General features: G+C 41.0%; 1 protein-coding gene across 1 annotated transcript in view; it reads right to left on the reverse strand.

The window, feature by feature from the left end:
* The window catches only part of PID1 (phosphotyrosine interaction domain containing 1), a 141018-nt gene that overhangs the window by 63264 nt on the left and 61815 nt on the right, over positions 1–15939 (reverse strand). Inside the window, exon 2 of the mRNA XM_075003901.1 lies at positions 14232–14378. Coding sequence (XP_074860002.1) covers positions 14232–14378 — 147 coding nt within the window. The remainder of the gene's footprint in view (positions 1–14231; positions 14379–15939) is intronic.

A 15939-nucleotide genomic window follows, 5' to 3' on the forward strand; every position in this document is an offset into this window, starting at 1 on the left:
AATATGACACATATGGAGCCACTCTAAGGTGGGTGCATAACTGGTTGGATAACTGCTCCCAGAGCATAGTTATGAATGGTAACCAGCCATGCTGGAAGAGCATAATGATAGGGGGTCCTGCAGGGAGAAATTCTGGGTCCAATTCCATTCACTGTCTTCATCAGGTATTTAGATATTGGCATATGAGAATACACTCACCAAATTTGCGGAGGAAAGGATTATAATTCATAATGATCTGGACAAACTGGAGAAATAGCCTAAGGTAAATGGGATGAAAATTCAAAAAGGACAAATGAAAAGTACTCTATTTAGGAAGGAACAATCAGTTGCACCCACACAAAATTGAAAATAACTAACTGTCTAGGAAGGCAGTACTGCAGAAAGGGATCTTAAGGCCATAGTGGACCACAAGCCAAACATAAGTAAACAGTGTGACAATATGGCAAAAAAGCAAACGTCATTCTGGGATGTATTAGCAGGAGTGCTGTAAGCAAGTCTGGAGAAGTCATCTTCTGCTCTTCTCCAAGCTAATTAAGTCTCAACTGGAGTACTGTTTCCAGATGTGGGTGCCACATTTCAGGAAAGATGTGGACAAATTAGGAAAGCGGACAAGGTGTCACAAAGACTGGATCACAGCAGAAATGCTGAGAAAAGTAAACGAACAAAAGGACAGAAAAACAGCAGTCAACAACAGCGGAACAAGAGCAGGCAAGGCAGAAACTCAGAGACTGTATTCAGAAGCCAACGGGGAAGTTAAAAAGTCTGTAAAACAGGACATGAAGAATTTTGTGGAAAAACCTCATACAGCAGGTGAAACAAGCTGCAGAGAGAGAAACTTGAAAGAGCTGTATGCCATCACACAGAAGGTAGCCAGGTAGCAGCGTACAATGGACCAGCCATTATAGGATCAGAAGGGGAGTATGGTAACAAAACCAAGTCAGCAGCTCAGTCAATGGAAGGAACACTTTGAAAAGCTACTGAACCACTCTACACACATGGAACCTCCGGACTTAAGACCTACAAATATATTTCCACAATTTAACAGCAGCAGACCTACAAAGAAGAAATTAGAAAAACCACTGCCTGTCAGAAAAGCACCCAGTCCAGACAACATCCCCACAGAAGCAATCAAGGCAGGTAGTAAGACATCAGTCAACATGATGTATAATCTATCTGGGAAAATTTGGGACACTTGTAGGATCTTCTCAGACTGGAAGCATGGCTACCTTATCAAGCTTCCAAAGAAAGGCAACCTGAAGGAATGCAAGAGCTGGAGGGGCATCATGTTACTGTGTATTCCAGGAAATGTGTTCAATAGGATTCACTTGGAGAGAATGAAGACAGAAATCAATAGACAGCTCAGGGAAGAACAGGCTGGCTTCTGAAGTGAGAGATCTTGTACTGACCAAATAGGAACTCTCAGAATGATCACAGAACAGTCGCTTGAGTGGAACTCCCCCCACCGTACATAACATTCACAGGCTTTGAAAAAGCCTTTGACAGTGTTAATGTAGACACTCAGTGGAAACTGCTCCAATACCGTGACATCCCATCCAAAATTATTAACCGGTTCCATTTGATATACAAACCTGCAACATCCAAGTTGTTCACAAAGTGTCTTGACAGAATCCTTCAGCACACTGTCAAGAGTGCAACAAAGGTGCCTATTGTCACCTTTCCTGTTCTTGATCATAATGGACTGGATGATGAGCAGGGCAACATTCAGTGGACACTTTTCAAACAGCTAGAGGACATTGATTTTACTCACAATGGCACCTTCCTTTCACACCAATATGAAAGCATGGAAGAAAAGGTCGCAACACTAGACAAAACTGCCTCAGTGACTGAACTGAGCATTAGCAATGGAAAGACCAAGACAATGAGGATCAACCAGTCCAACAATAAAACCAGGGAGGGGATGACCTGGAAGATCTGGAGGAGTTCACCTACTTGCAGAGTATTATGGGCAAAGACAGACATTTACACTTTACTAATTTTACATCCTAACTTCTCTCTGACCTTTACCCTGCTTAAAACAAAGTTTCCTCTTCCGTGACTCAATTCTATATTGTAGCCCACTAAACACAAGACCACAGAGTTTTATTAATTATCAGCTGCGGAACTGATGACATGCCTTCTAAATCTTGGGAGCAGTGTTAGTAGGGAGCCATATAACCAGGAAAAATAATATGAAAACACTGTAGGTGGGGAAGAAATTGAAGATGAAAACGAATTAAGCCTGTCTTCACACTGACTACCACATCAATCTCCTTGAAGTGTGTAACACTCATACTAAAACAAACCAAAGCATCTAAACTAAGGTCCAGATCCTTCAAACCCTACTAAGTATAAGGCCAGATCCCCAACTGATGTAAAACCCTATAAGTGTTAACAATGATTTTCCAGTTTACATCTGCTGAAGTGCTAGTTAACATGTAAGTATTGTGAATAGAGCCACTGAAGGCTTGCCTACATGGCAGGGTAATCCACTCTAAAGGGATGTGATGCCCAACATGCACCAATATGTTGCACGTTAATTGGTCCACGTAAACTCTGCTGGTGTGCACTAAAGGTTCCCTTGTGTGCTTTGACTCAATACAGCTTAATGGCTAATACCACAGATTCTCAGATTTACTAGAATAAGAGAACTGATACCTAAAGAAAAATGTATTAACTCATGTCAGGTGAAACAGCAAATCCTAAGCAAGGAGACACATGAACTTTAAAATCTGAGCCATTTTCATGGTACTGCTGCAACTGTCATTCCCAGAATAACTAAAAAGCTCCAGAAAAGGAGGAAATGCGGCACACTGTGATCCAGCATTTCCTTCCGAACACTAACAAGCCAGAGCAAATGTAATCTTCTTAACACCGGAGCATATAAACTGGGCCCACCCAAACACCCAGTGACTAAAAATTGCATAGAAGGGCCTGCGGGTGTTGTCTGTTAATAGAGTGTGTATTTTGCTAAATAACCATCCCAAAGCAGAGGTGTTTTTCTTCATAAAACAAAATAGTATGGCATCATTAGTCCCAAGAAAACATTGGAAACATTCCCCTACATCCAATCTGAACCTATTTATAAACTAGAGGATTTAGCTGGCATTGCTCAGGTCCTTGTGGGGCCTCAGAGGAGAGAGTGAGGGGGCAGGGCAGGGTGTATGAATGCCTTCAAGCGTTAGAAATCAAGGATCTCTCATTCTACAAGAGCCAATACAAAGCAAGAAGCCATGTCTACGCTAATTATCATGAAGAGCCATCCTGCTACCCAGCATGCTTCAGTAACCATGGAGACCTAGCTTAGATATCACTCACGCAAATTAAATCAAAGAGGTTTTTAGTGGCTCCATCCTGAAACTGAAGCAGTCACACAAATATGGAAACATTTCTCAAGAACACTCCATAACAAAATGATTAACGCTGACTGCAGCATCTGCTCAGAGTAACCACTATAATAAATTTAAATTTTGTTGTAATGTCTAGTGTCAAAACTATTAAGTACAAGAGTTGTGAAACCTAGTAAATCCCACGATCAAAAGATCCTGCATGCATGAGCATGGCCCTTTCTACAGCAGCAAAAATTCTAAAACAAATACAGTAATAAACATCTGAAGAAGTGAGTCTGTGCTCACGAAAGCTCATGCTCAAAACTTTTCTGTTAGTCTATAAGCTGCCACAGGACCCCTCGTTGCAGTAATAAACCTGTGGCTGTCTAGGCCTTCAGATGTCACCTTACTAAACTCCAGCATCCTGCCTTCAGGGCTGTGCAACGCAACCTTAACTCTAGCTTTGTGTGTGTGTAAACATTATAATTCAATCTTTAATACATGATCATTCACTACTCTTTAAATAATGCCATACAAAATCATATTTTCATTTTTAAAAACATGCTTGCATTTTTGCAATTTTTGCTCACCACTGAAGACTTACACTAATTTCATTGCTACATGGATCCAGAACCTTTGCATGACAAAGCATCAGCAACTTCCACTTATATTGTGGGTTGGACGCACATCTATTGAGACAGATTTTTTTTTTTAAACAATATGGCCACTTTTACCCAAGGTAGGTAATTTAATACTTTCGCCATACCCGTGTAGCGTACATTTAGGAGGCTATTCCATTCTTTTGCAGACAGGTACACCACGGGACAGTAATAGAGATCAGTACTCCAAGTTAATCACCACAGAAATACAGGCACAATGTTGTATTAATAGTATCTAATTTTTGTGACTCATTTGGTAATTGCTATACTTATAGTTTTATACAATTCTGTATTTGTGTTAAATCTTCAAAATGCACTAATAAAATATAAATATTTCATCTATAAATGGACTTCAAAATATTAATGCGATTGCCTGAGCACTGCATACAGAATTTATTCTTACATATTACCAACCTGAAGATATTGACTACATGGCTACCAGCTGATCGCAGACACACGGAACCCTCTCGAGGGAAATGTGAATGGCTAATTGGCCAATTTGCACAGTCCCATGTCAGACTGCCCAATGAACTTCCAATGGAGTGTCTGCTTCCCAATGCCACTGGAAGAGGGTGTCCCGATCCTGAGACTTGTACACTACAAGCACGATATACAATTTCCAAATTATAGGCAATGTACGAAATTAAAATCCAAGACAGGGATATATTGTCTATATAGAGCTGTATTTTTTACAAAGACTTGTTCAAATTTTTCCAATCAAGCTGCACAGCCTGCGTGAGGAACTTGGATTAATATGTCCATCTTACAGATGTCAAAACTGTAGTGTTGAGAGACTTGTCTGAAGTCGCATTGAAATAAATAGCAGATCCAGAAGCTGAATCCTAGTTATGTGGCTCATAGGCTAGTAATATTTTGAATTTATGTCATACTTTTAATCTACAGGGCTCAGAGCATTAAACAAGAGTGGGTACATGAGCAGCCCCATTTTACACACAGCATAACTAGGTACATAGATTTGAGGCTCTCTCTGAGAGCCACAGCAGATAAGACAAGTGATTTCTTCAGTAAAGAAATCAGGGTTTTCGGCCCAGCACCTCCACAGCTTCCCTTCAGATTTTGAGCATGTCACATGACCTCACAAGTCCATGTTTTATTTATCTTATATACTGCTGGGTTCTCCTACAGGAGTTTTACACTGAAAAGCAATGTGATATGGGAAGTGGGAGGAGGAGGACATTTCTGATCTCTGTATGCCAAAAGAATTCTCTAGACTAAGAACTGGAATTGGAAAGAGTTCATATACATTTCAATTTTTTTTTTATAAAAAGTACAAACATAAAATGGATATCATGATTTCAGTGGCGTTCACAGAACACATTACTATAGCATTCATCTATGTAATCTAGCTCAAACTTATGCAAAATAGCTCAGGTGAATTGTTCTTTTGTGCTGAATTATACTTTAATTTATGGATCAGTTTTCTGCCTGTATATGTTTACTATGGGCCAAATTCTGCTCTCAGCTAAACCAGTGTAAAGCTGGAAATATTCCTTTGATTTTAGAGCTGAAATTCTATTTTCGGAGAGAATGGATGCATCAGATGATTGACAATGCAGGACATTCCTTCACCTGTGTATCACTGGCTTATATTTAGCTCAGGTAAAATTATATTAAAAGGTTTAATTTAGATTACTACTTCTGATTGGCATCTCTTGCTAATGAGACTAAAGGTTTATGATTTCCAATTAAAGTTTTTTGTTAAACCAAAGGCAGTTAGAACCACCATTCTCTGCAATCAAAAAAGTGCCCAATTCCAGCTAAAAACTTCTTCCTACATCAGAAATTTTTCTCAGGCTCCAAATTCTTCCCCCAGGTTGCTCCTGATGGGTCTCTATTTACTTAACAGAACTTCAAAGATCTTTGGCAAACAGCTGATTATATTTCCCTTAAATTTTGATGTTTGGGAACCTTGTGAATCTTATAAAGACAATTCAATCTTTTTCTGGCAAGTTGATAGGGTTATCTGGTCTTCCTGGCTCCCAAAACACTATGAAATATGCAAATATCATAGCAAGCTTAAAAAGACGGACATTATAACAAGGCTGGCACACTTTTCTTGAGTTAGGTGACGTGGAAATAACTTCTGAAATATATGGAGCATATGTCTCAGAGTTAAAATTAATAGTATATTATATGAGTTACATGTCACAGACAGTATTTGTGCTAGCAGTGAGGCGTGTGTGTCTGGGAACAGAAGGAGAGGTTATGGGTTGATTGTGATCAATACAATAATATTTTCATTACCTTGGTTCTGGGGTTCTTTTAGTCTCAGAGAGAACATCCCCAAGCTCAACTAAGGCACAATATGCTGGTTCTGTGGATTATAACCACATGAGCAACCACTGCCTACCTGAATGATCTCCTCTTTCCCTCTTGTGCTCTTGCAACATTAGAAGTCAACTGGGGGGATTAAACTCTAGAGCTTGCTCCCACATTGACTGAAGGGATCCTACGATATTTAAGTCTCAGTGCATGTGATGAAGCCACTCTCTTCACTTGGAACAAGTTCACCCCAGTTAGGCATGCCATATAATAAAAAGGGGGAGGAGGCCATCTTGCCACAGCCAAGGGAAGAGCACGAGACAGTCGTTCTGTGTTCCCAGGCACACAGAAGGTACCGTACCTCACTCTTTGACGTGCAGTTTATGCCCCATCTGTCCCTACGAATGATCCACCAGTGAGTGGAAGGCTCAGTAAGACACAGCTATAAACCTGCTACCTTGGATCAGGAGGCCAAGCCACGAAAGTGGGGAGGGAGCAGCATTCAGAGCTGCCCAAGAAAAGGAACTTGGCCCTCGTGTGGGTCAAACAGGTTTGTGGGGAAGCTTCTGGTGCTTTACCACGCTCACTGCCGACAAAAGAGCCAGATCAACTCCAGTTGTCAGAGGGAGTAGTTGGGGGGCATTTCATATTATTGACAATATTTCCAGGGGTTGTTCTGTGGGTGCATTTTTCAATTTAATGCCCTAAATAAATAAATAAAGGTGGTGCTGCTCATCTTTAACTAATTAATGTATATTCAAAATTAGAACTCAAGGGTTTTAGATAGGGGAATATAATTTAGACTTCCAGAACAACTAGCGGTCCTCTGTTGGAACCCCTGTTTGCAAAATGTCACCACTGCAAACGCGAAAAAAAAGGAAGAACATGAATATATCTGACAAGATAATGCAACTTCTACTGCACCCAAAGTACATTTTTCCTACCATTCCTATTTATTAGTGAGCAAACAAAAAATGCTACAATATATCACGTCCCAGTGCAACATTGAGTATTACCCAGAAAACTTTTACAAGCAGGCTGGACTTCATCAGGTGTTACTAAATCACTTTAACTATTTTAAATCCTGTAATTAAAAAGTTTCTTTTTTAAGGTCTAGGGATCTTATCAAGAACCTTCTGAACTAATCATTGTCCACTCGCATTCCCACAGCATATTTCTATTATTTATTTTGCATTCAGCCAACTCACAAAACTTTCATTGACATTGGTGGCACTTCCACACATGAAGCGAGTAAATGATATGCCATAGCAATTTGCTCATAAGTTCAGAGAGGAAGGCATCACGAGATATTCTGCGGGACATTCTATGTGATGGTTGTCACCTTGGTCACTTCCTTTCACAGCACAGGAGGCTACATTTTGCTGATGCATTCTGCCCTGTTCCCAATGAATTCAATGGCAATATTCCCACAGACTTCAGTAGTAAGCACTGAGATCCTACATGTGTACTGAGTTTGTACATGCAACTTCCATTGACTTTCACGAGAGCTACCAGTGCGCAGCTCAGAACAGGCCCAAGTTATTAAAGTGCCCTGGGATGCCATCAGATGAAAGATGGTATGGCTGTGTCTATACCTGCTGCTGGGGACATGATTCCCAGTTCATGCAGACATATTTGCACTCATTTTCATCATGCTCACGTGCTAAAAATAGTAACATAGTCACAGCAGCAAGCAACAACATTATCTAGCTGCCCCAAGCATTGGCAAAGTGGGAGGAGGGCTAGGCTCTGCACCCTGGAAGGGGAGGGGCTTAGAGCAGAAGGGGGAGGGCAAAGGGCAATCAGTTCCCAGCTCTGCTCAGACTGTAGTGCTATGCCCCCACGCACACTCCCTCATAGCTGCACGCAGCCACAGCAGCACTGCCATGGCACTTCCAAGAGGCTCAGAGCTTCGGCCGCTGCTGCTTCCAAAGTAGCAATGGCGCAGCCAGAGGTCCAGGCCACTTTGAAATGCTGGGCCCAGGAGCAACTGCTCCCCACCCCGTCGGACTACCTGGGCCCAAATATGTCCTCACAGTGTCCGGGTGGTGTCCTACTCTGTTTTATCACGTGCTGCTGCTCACTGCTGCCTCTACTACTGCAGCACCACACTATTTTTAACTAGATCTCTGTGTGAGCTACAAATCACACCTCAGCTCCAAGTGTGGACATAGCCTATGTAAAAACAAAGCATTGTTATTCCAATTTTGCAAGAACTTTGCTCTTGAAATCTTCCATTAATGAAACGAAGCATTCTTCAATGTCACTCAAGACTACAAAAACTATATGGAGGTAGTGTAAGCTCCTGTCTCAACAAGGTACTTCTCCTGAAATAAGGCAGTTTTGAGCCCTCTAGCCTTTGAAATTATGCCTCTGAAACCAAGCCTTATTTTCCCACATCTCCCACTGATTAATATAATCTTCTCACACATTGAAGCAATTAATATCTGTGCTGTTTTTCCTAATGCAGCTGAGAGGAGTTGGAGGGAGAACTTGGCAACTAGAGCAACACTGTCAATTTGCAGTATAAAGTATGCATGGCTTAAACGTAAAAGATAGAGAGCTCTTAATCAAGCAAAAAGAAAATGACGCATTGTGCTTGCCACTCACATAGGGGTGGAAGAATAACAGACCTGGGGCTTTATCATTTGTTTCTTTGGGTTCTTTAATTTATTTCTTTATTGAAAGATAATGGCCACCTTCATGTTATGATCTAACAAAACGGCAATAAAGACAGTCAAAAAGCTAGCAAGCTGCTTGTTACATTATATTTACGGATGGATGCAGCTGTGCTCAGGAAAACTGCTTCTGACCTCACTACAGCTGCAGAGCATATTTTTTATTAAGTTGAAGGATGAGATGGAATGGGTTTAGGAATATATGCAGCAGCTACCCAACTGTGGTTTGAGTAATCAAATTGGCAATAAATGTTTAAAGGTTGTGGGAGTACTTAAATGGTCTGAAGGAAATTTAAACCAAACAGACTTTTAAGTACCAGAGATGTTAAAAAGCAAACATAGTTGTGTTAGGTATTAATACTTAATAGTTTGCTCTTCTGAATGAATGACAACTTGCCATGTGCCCTTAGTTTGGAGTGAGGATCTCTGTCACACCTGTGAACCCAGACCTTGGACATCTAGCGATAAATTGAAAAAGTCACTGGATGGGATTCTGCATGTCTGAGCACAAAATATCAATGCAGTTTGATTATATAACTGAAATCTAGACTAGGACCTGGACTCTCAGAGGCACCAGAGCTCTGCTCTAAAGCTGAAGCTGCTGGGCATAATTTCAACCCTGTGGCTTGTTCTAAATTATATTGCCCTCCAGGGCCATTATCTCAGCTTGTAACAGATGTCTATGAGCCATCACACCAGCCAAGAAAACTGACAGCTGACAAACCCCCTTAAACCAACTTTCTGCCATGTGGGATTTCCCCTACAACAGGAGAAACCTCAACTGACCTCATAGGGCAGTTCTGCAGTCCCTCTGCTGCTTCACCAGGGTAGCACAGAGAGGCCAGAGCAGGGACCAAGAGCTGATGCTCAGTATTCAATTAAGAAAAGAAGCTTTTCTTGCACCATATTTTACTTAGACTCTATCTAAATTAGCTAGATTTCAGCAGCACAAGACAGGGCAGGAAATAATGAATGTACAGCACATGGTAAGTAGGCCACTTTAAGTGGCTGAGGTGAGAATTTGGGATTTATTGAACAAATGAGGAGGAAAAGGATGAGGTTAGGGAATGACTATGAGGCAATTGCATCATACTTAGCTAACAGGAATTGGAGACTTGGCATGTCAGCTTTTGGCTACTGTCCAAAAGACACCAAACATTATTGTTATATTGTTATTTGCATTACAGTAGAACCGAGGGGCCCCCCCACCAGTCCGAATCGGTATCCCATTGTCCTAGATATATTACAGATACACACACGTTCCCTGCCCCAAAGAGTTCACAATCTAAATAGCTGAAAAATAAGCAGAAATAAAGAAAAAGTAAGACCCAGCAAGAGCTTTGTAAAATGTAATAATAACAATAACAATAATAAACTTAGGAATTCTGTGTTATTCTAGGATTCCAAACTTCATGTCTGTTCCTGTCCAGCCTCTCAGTTATCTTTAAAGCTGGTGCAACTCCTCTAACTACTCAGGCATCATTTCTCTAATGTAAAGGAGATCGTAATAAGACCCGGAAGGGAAACTTTAGTACACCTATTTTACAGGTCCCGCCATGAGAATTTTCTTATTTGTGTGGAACATAATGAGACTGTTATTTTTCAGGCAGGAGACAATATTGCTTACTATTCACTAGAAATTAATTAATTATGGATTGTTTGCATTGGATGGGCCAAATTCTGATTTGTGTCATGCTAGTATAAATCTGGAGTAACTCCTAATAAAGTTAAGGATTTAACAGAGGTTTTATGAAAACATGGAGTTTGCCCAGGGTCTTCAATATTCCATAAAGCCATATCATGCACCAGCTACAGAAGCTTGTTAGTATAACGTATATTGTAGAAGGATGCGTGGGTAGAAGGATAACTCCGTTGTTTGAGCATTGGCCTCTTAACCCAGGGTTCTGAGCTCAGCTCTTGAGGAGGCCATTTAAGGGTCTGAGGCAAATAGATTTAAACAGAAGAAGTAATCTGTCAGGGGGGTGCTTGGTCCAGGCAGGGGGCTAGACTCAATGACCGCTCAAGGTTCCTTCTAGTTCAACAAGATATGTATATCTCCATATGTTAAGCATGGAGGGATAGCTCAGGGGTTTGAGCATTGGCCTGTTAAACCCAGGGTTGTGAGCTCAATCCTCGAGGAGGCCATTTAGGAACTAGGGCAAATAGATGCCAGGGATGGTGCTTGGTACTACCAAGAGGGCAGGGGACTGGACTAGATGACCCCCTGAGGTCCTGTCCAGCTCTAGGAGATGTGTATCTCCAATTATACTATATAACTAGAAGCTGCAATGGTGAGGTAGGACCCCAGTCTGCACAGAACACAAACTACACTATCCATTACCATTTAGGAAGTGCAAACACAGGATTAGGTCCTTTCTCCTGCTGGTGAATATATCTTTTGACCCACTGCACAACAGCAGGTATAGTTTGCTTTCATTAATTCTTATTTTTTCATCCATATCCATGAGTGACATTTGATTTTAAAACATCATTAAGATGCTAATGTGAATTATGCAAGTTACCCGCTATCTTACTTGAAAATAACTTTAAATGCATTAGGCTCACATGTCATTTCAGAAACGTTAACATTACTCCTCCAACAGAGATGAGCAAAGAGCTCGAATTTAATAATCTTCCCAATTAAGTAAAAAAGAAAAACACAGGGAATCTGTCATGCCTGCAAATGTTGTATCTAGAAAATGTAGGTTGCCATTTAACAAAACTTGTTACTAGGAAAGAAAGTAGGTGTACCTAATTTATAGCAAATCAGTTTTGATCAACAATATTCCTTGTTGGGCTCATGCTGCTCTAATCCAGTCAGTCCAAGTATAAAGGAATAGGTCATCCAAACTGAGGGAAACAGGACAAATAAAATTTGCCCTCAGAGCAAGGTTGCTACATTTGATCAAAACCATTACTGATTCTGGTCCCTGATCCTTCAGTACAGACTTCCGAGTGAAGAGCCTTATAATTTAACAAAAATTTTCAACCACTGACACCACTTCAAAAGTTGCAAGGCAGCATTTCTAACCTCTGTCCTTTTGCATTACAGTAAAAATGCCTGAGAAATCAGCAACAGAATACACAAGCTCTCTTGTTATGCCTTCATAGCTTTAGAGATAGTAAAACAAGGAGCTCGAAATCTGGATAAATTAATATAATATTTGATTATTCCTCAAAGAATCTGTCAAACGGACAGTAGAAGCACCTGGTTGTGGGACGCTACTATTTTCAGCAACATACTTCATCTGGAAGTGTTCCAGGTTTCCAATCTCTACCTGATGCTACAGTACTTAGCACTGTACTGAAAAGAAGAAAAGCTTCCACTTGAAAACACAGCAGCATATCACAGTTAATAATGAAAAGAGCTACAAGTCAGAATCTAAATCTGTAGAATGTGAACAAGTGGGAGCCAAATTCTTATATGCAGGCATCTAAATTGCACTCATTTGCACATACAAAAAGATATGTGCTTAATTTTTGGTAGCAGCACATTAGAAACCTTTGATTAAAAATCTGGCCCAACAGGTCAGCTGGAAACAATAGCACAATATTCTGAGCCTTCTCCCTTTCCCAGTTGTACTAGAGTTTAAGTCAAATCATGTCCTATGTACCAAGTTGCATTTCTTACCTGAGAACAACTACTACTATTGTTGTGATCAAAATACTAAAAGCACTTTTCTGTTTCCATTTTTCCACTGTATACAAACATTAACTACATTACACCTCACAGGATAGCTGAAAAATAGCAGCAGCTAATCTTATTGTCTTGAACAATAACAGATCTCAGCACCAGGCAGGATCAAGACCAGAGTGTCCTGTACAAATCCGCAAGCAGGCCACAGCGACTACAGATGTTCTCTACATTTCATTCTGCATCGACACAAAGCACAGAAGACATTACTTGGAAAACCTCTGGCACTAGTAACGATGTAGGGTTCATTTGGTCTGAGTCCTACAGCATCAGTACAGTGCAGCTATGGCACCTGGTTCTGAGCATGAGCACTCATAACAAAGAGCCACAAGAACATTAAACTTCCTAGAACCAAGGTTTGCTCACAAAATACTGGGGAGAAAACAGCTTAATACCGTAACGCATTTTGGTTCATGCTATACACACTACTCATTCCTATGCCTACTGAGAATGCTGTGAAAACAGAAAACCACAAGCAAGGAAGTTTTCCCTCCAAACAACAACTACTAAATGGCAATATCTCAGTGGCTATTAGCAGAACAAAACAACAGACACAAAAGATGTTGTAAGTTTTACTTACAACTTGAAATTGTTTCATTTACAACTGTGTCATCCGAAAGGGTTTTATGTACAACTGCCACCAGTGGGAACCCGTGGGATGGGTCCAGATGCGCCAGATGGCCTAGGAGTGGCATGGAAAGGGTGTGGTGGGTTGTGACCCCCAGGGCTGGGTCTCCAGCACCACAGAAGGCTGAAGATGGCTGCCAGGATGGTAGCCTGCAGGCAAGCCAGAGTGATTCTTTGGGTCTGCAGCTGCTGTGGGTCTGGCTCTTATAAACGAGGATAAGAACCAGGCACAGGCTCAGCTTCACTGTAAACAGCTTGGCAGGCCTCAGCAGCATGCGCAGGGAGAGGCCCTTTAAGGCAATGCATGGCTGGTGCTCCCAGAAGGGCTTTCAAGCCATGCGACCCCGTCCACAGCGTTTCCTGGCCCGTTCTTTCAAAAGAGTGCCCGTGGCTGTGTGGACGCACTCTTTCGAGAGAACAGATGGTGCTTTCGGTCTGCTCTTTATGTAATTCTAGATAATCACCTTGGTTAACTGATTCAAGATCTAATCCTTTATTTGTAAGCATGATTTCAAGCCTGATCTCCAAACCTACTTCAATGGGCTTACATGCATTTTAGTGAAAGTACTAACCAGGGTGCTCAGGCCTCGGACCTGCATCATTCATCTCAGTGTTAGTACTGATAATCATGTTCAAATTAGCCAAGGTGAAATGGTACCATCACTAAAACATTTGCCCGTTAAGTATAATAAGCAATTTTGGAAGGCTGGGATCCAAGTGCTATTCATTGCCAGGATTGCAAAACTGCTTTGGGATTTCATTTTCTGTGCACGAGAACCTCATTTATAGAAGAGCAGAATGTTAATTTAAAAAGCCAAAAAATTCTTTTGATTTATAAACCTCAGAGTATTAGCATTACTTAATGAGATTTCCAAGATAACAATACATTTTTTCTACTTTCCTCTTACAAATGTGGAACAGTTCCACAGTGGTGTTGCGCTTTGGGTTTTGAGTTTTCAAATACCTTGCATCCAGCGTGGGTTCGGGTCTTCATCAAGGGAGTTGTGGTGCACAGCTCAATGGCTTCCGGTTCATGGAAGATCACTGTAGGAAGAGGCTCTTTCCGAAGGGTTAAGACATTGAGCTTGGTCTTCAGCATGGTCTGAAAATGCTAAAATACAAATAAAAAAATCAGTTTGTTTGAATTCGGACAAAAAAGGACTGAATGTTAACACTTTTATTTACTTGCACACCTTTAACTGTCCACAGGGCCTTTTAAGCCTCATTTGCAGTAAAAAGAATGTTTTATGCATTAAAAAGCATATTACTATCAGAAATGAATAAACACATGCAATTAAATAGGACACACACACAGACTGACCCAGGAGAGAGGCCAAAATTTCTGAATTTGAATGCCTAACTTTAGGTTCCTAAATCCATATCTGTGCATCTAAATGAAAGTGACCTGACTTTCAGGAGCACTGGGTATGATCTCATACCCCATACTATATATATATAAAAATAATGTGAATATGGTATAATTAAGACCACCAATGATGTGTGACCCCAGGACTTGAAGAGACAAGGACATCCAACTCCATGTACCTGCCCGAGACCCCACCCACTGTGGCCACTGGCCTATGACCAGCTACCCCCAAAACACCACCCACACAATGGGAGGACACAGTATAGTGTGGCCTTGGAGCTCCAGGAAGCTGATGGACGACACAGCTGCAGCCTCCGTTCACCCCTGAAAGTCTAAGAAGCTGACAAGCACCTGGGTGCAGCCCCCACCAGAGGATAGGCTGTCTTCCCCCTGCCTACAACACCCATGGCTCACAATTAAGGTATGTCTTCTCCAAGGTGAGTCATGTGAGGTCTCATTGGACAGGTTATGATTTACTGAACATGTTTATACAAATCAGCATGCATGTATCATTTCTGAAGTTAGAAATACTGACCCTTACTTGCACGTGCACTTGGGGAAATGCCCACCAGAAAACAGAATCAGGCTGGATAGTCCATTTAAGGACAATAGAACTTTGAAGATATTAAGTTCCCAGCATTCTAAGATGCTTCCTGGGACTCTGCTTTGACATGAAAAGTCATGTGATGGTGCCAACTAGTATACTACCTTGGACGCTGCTGTTACTTTTCCACTGAAAGGGTAGGAGAATCAAACAGGGAAACAAAAGATTCCTGCCTTATGTAAATCCATCACATTGGGTGCCTATAGATCCCACTCAAACCAATCAAGATCCCAGTCATACACTGAATCTGTGCACAGACTAACCTTCCTGGTAATGCCAGAATACACTCAGCAAGCCTTTTCTTAAGATAAAATAGGAAAATCAAAACATTTGGAAGGAAAAAAGGATGAGACAAAATGTGACCCTTATCTTTGTGACCCTATAATTTAGCAATCAACATGCACCCCCTTTTGTCGTTGACTTTGAACAAGATACAGTATTCACTGAGGTAAATGGTAATACTGGGCCATAAGGGTAGGTAGCACTTACCCCAATAAAATATTTTAAATGTTTTTCAATAAAGTTAATTCCTGAGAGATTTTCAAATCAATTTAGCAGAGTGAGTTTTGAACTGATCCTGAACTCAGAAATTAAGTGTTTGCTCATCACTATTTACTTGGAAAGAACATGCAGTTATTAATATACAAAATTTATTTCTAAAAGCAGCTTCATTGATTGCAGTCTTCAAATCAGGCCCACGAA

The sequence above is a fragment of the Carettochelys insculpta genome, chromosome 10, assembly GCF_033958435.1.
Source record: "Carettochelys insculpta isolate YL-2023 chromosome 10, ASM3395843v1, whole genome shotgun sequence".
Lineage (NCBI taxonomy): Eukaryota > Metazoa > Chordata > Testudines > Carettochelyidae > Carettochelys > Carettochelys insculpta.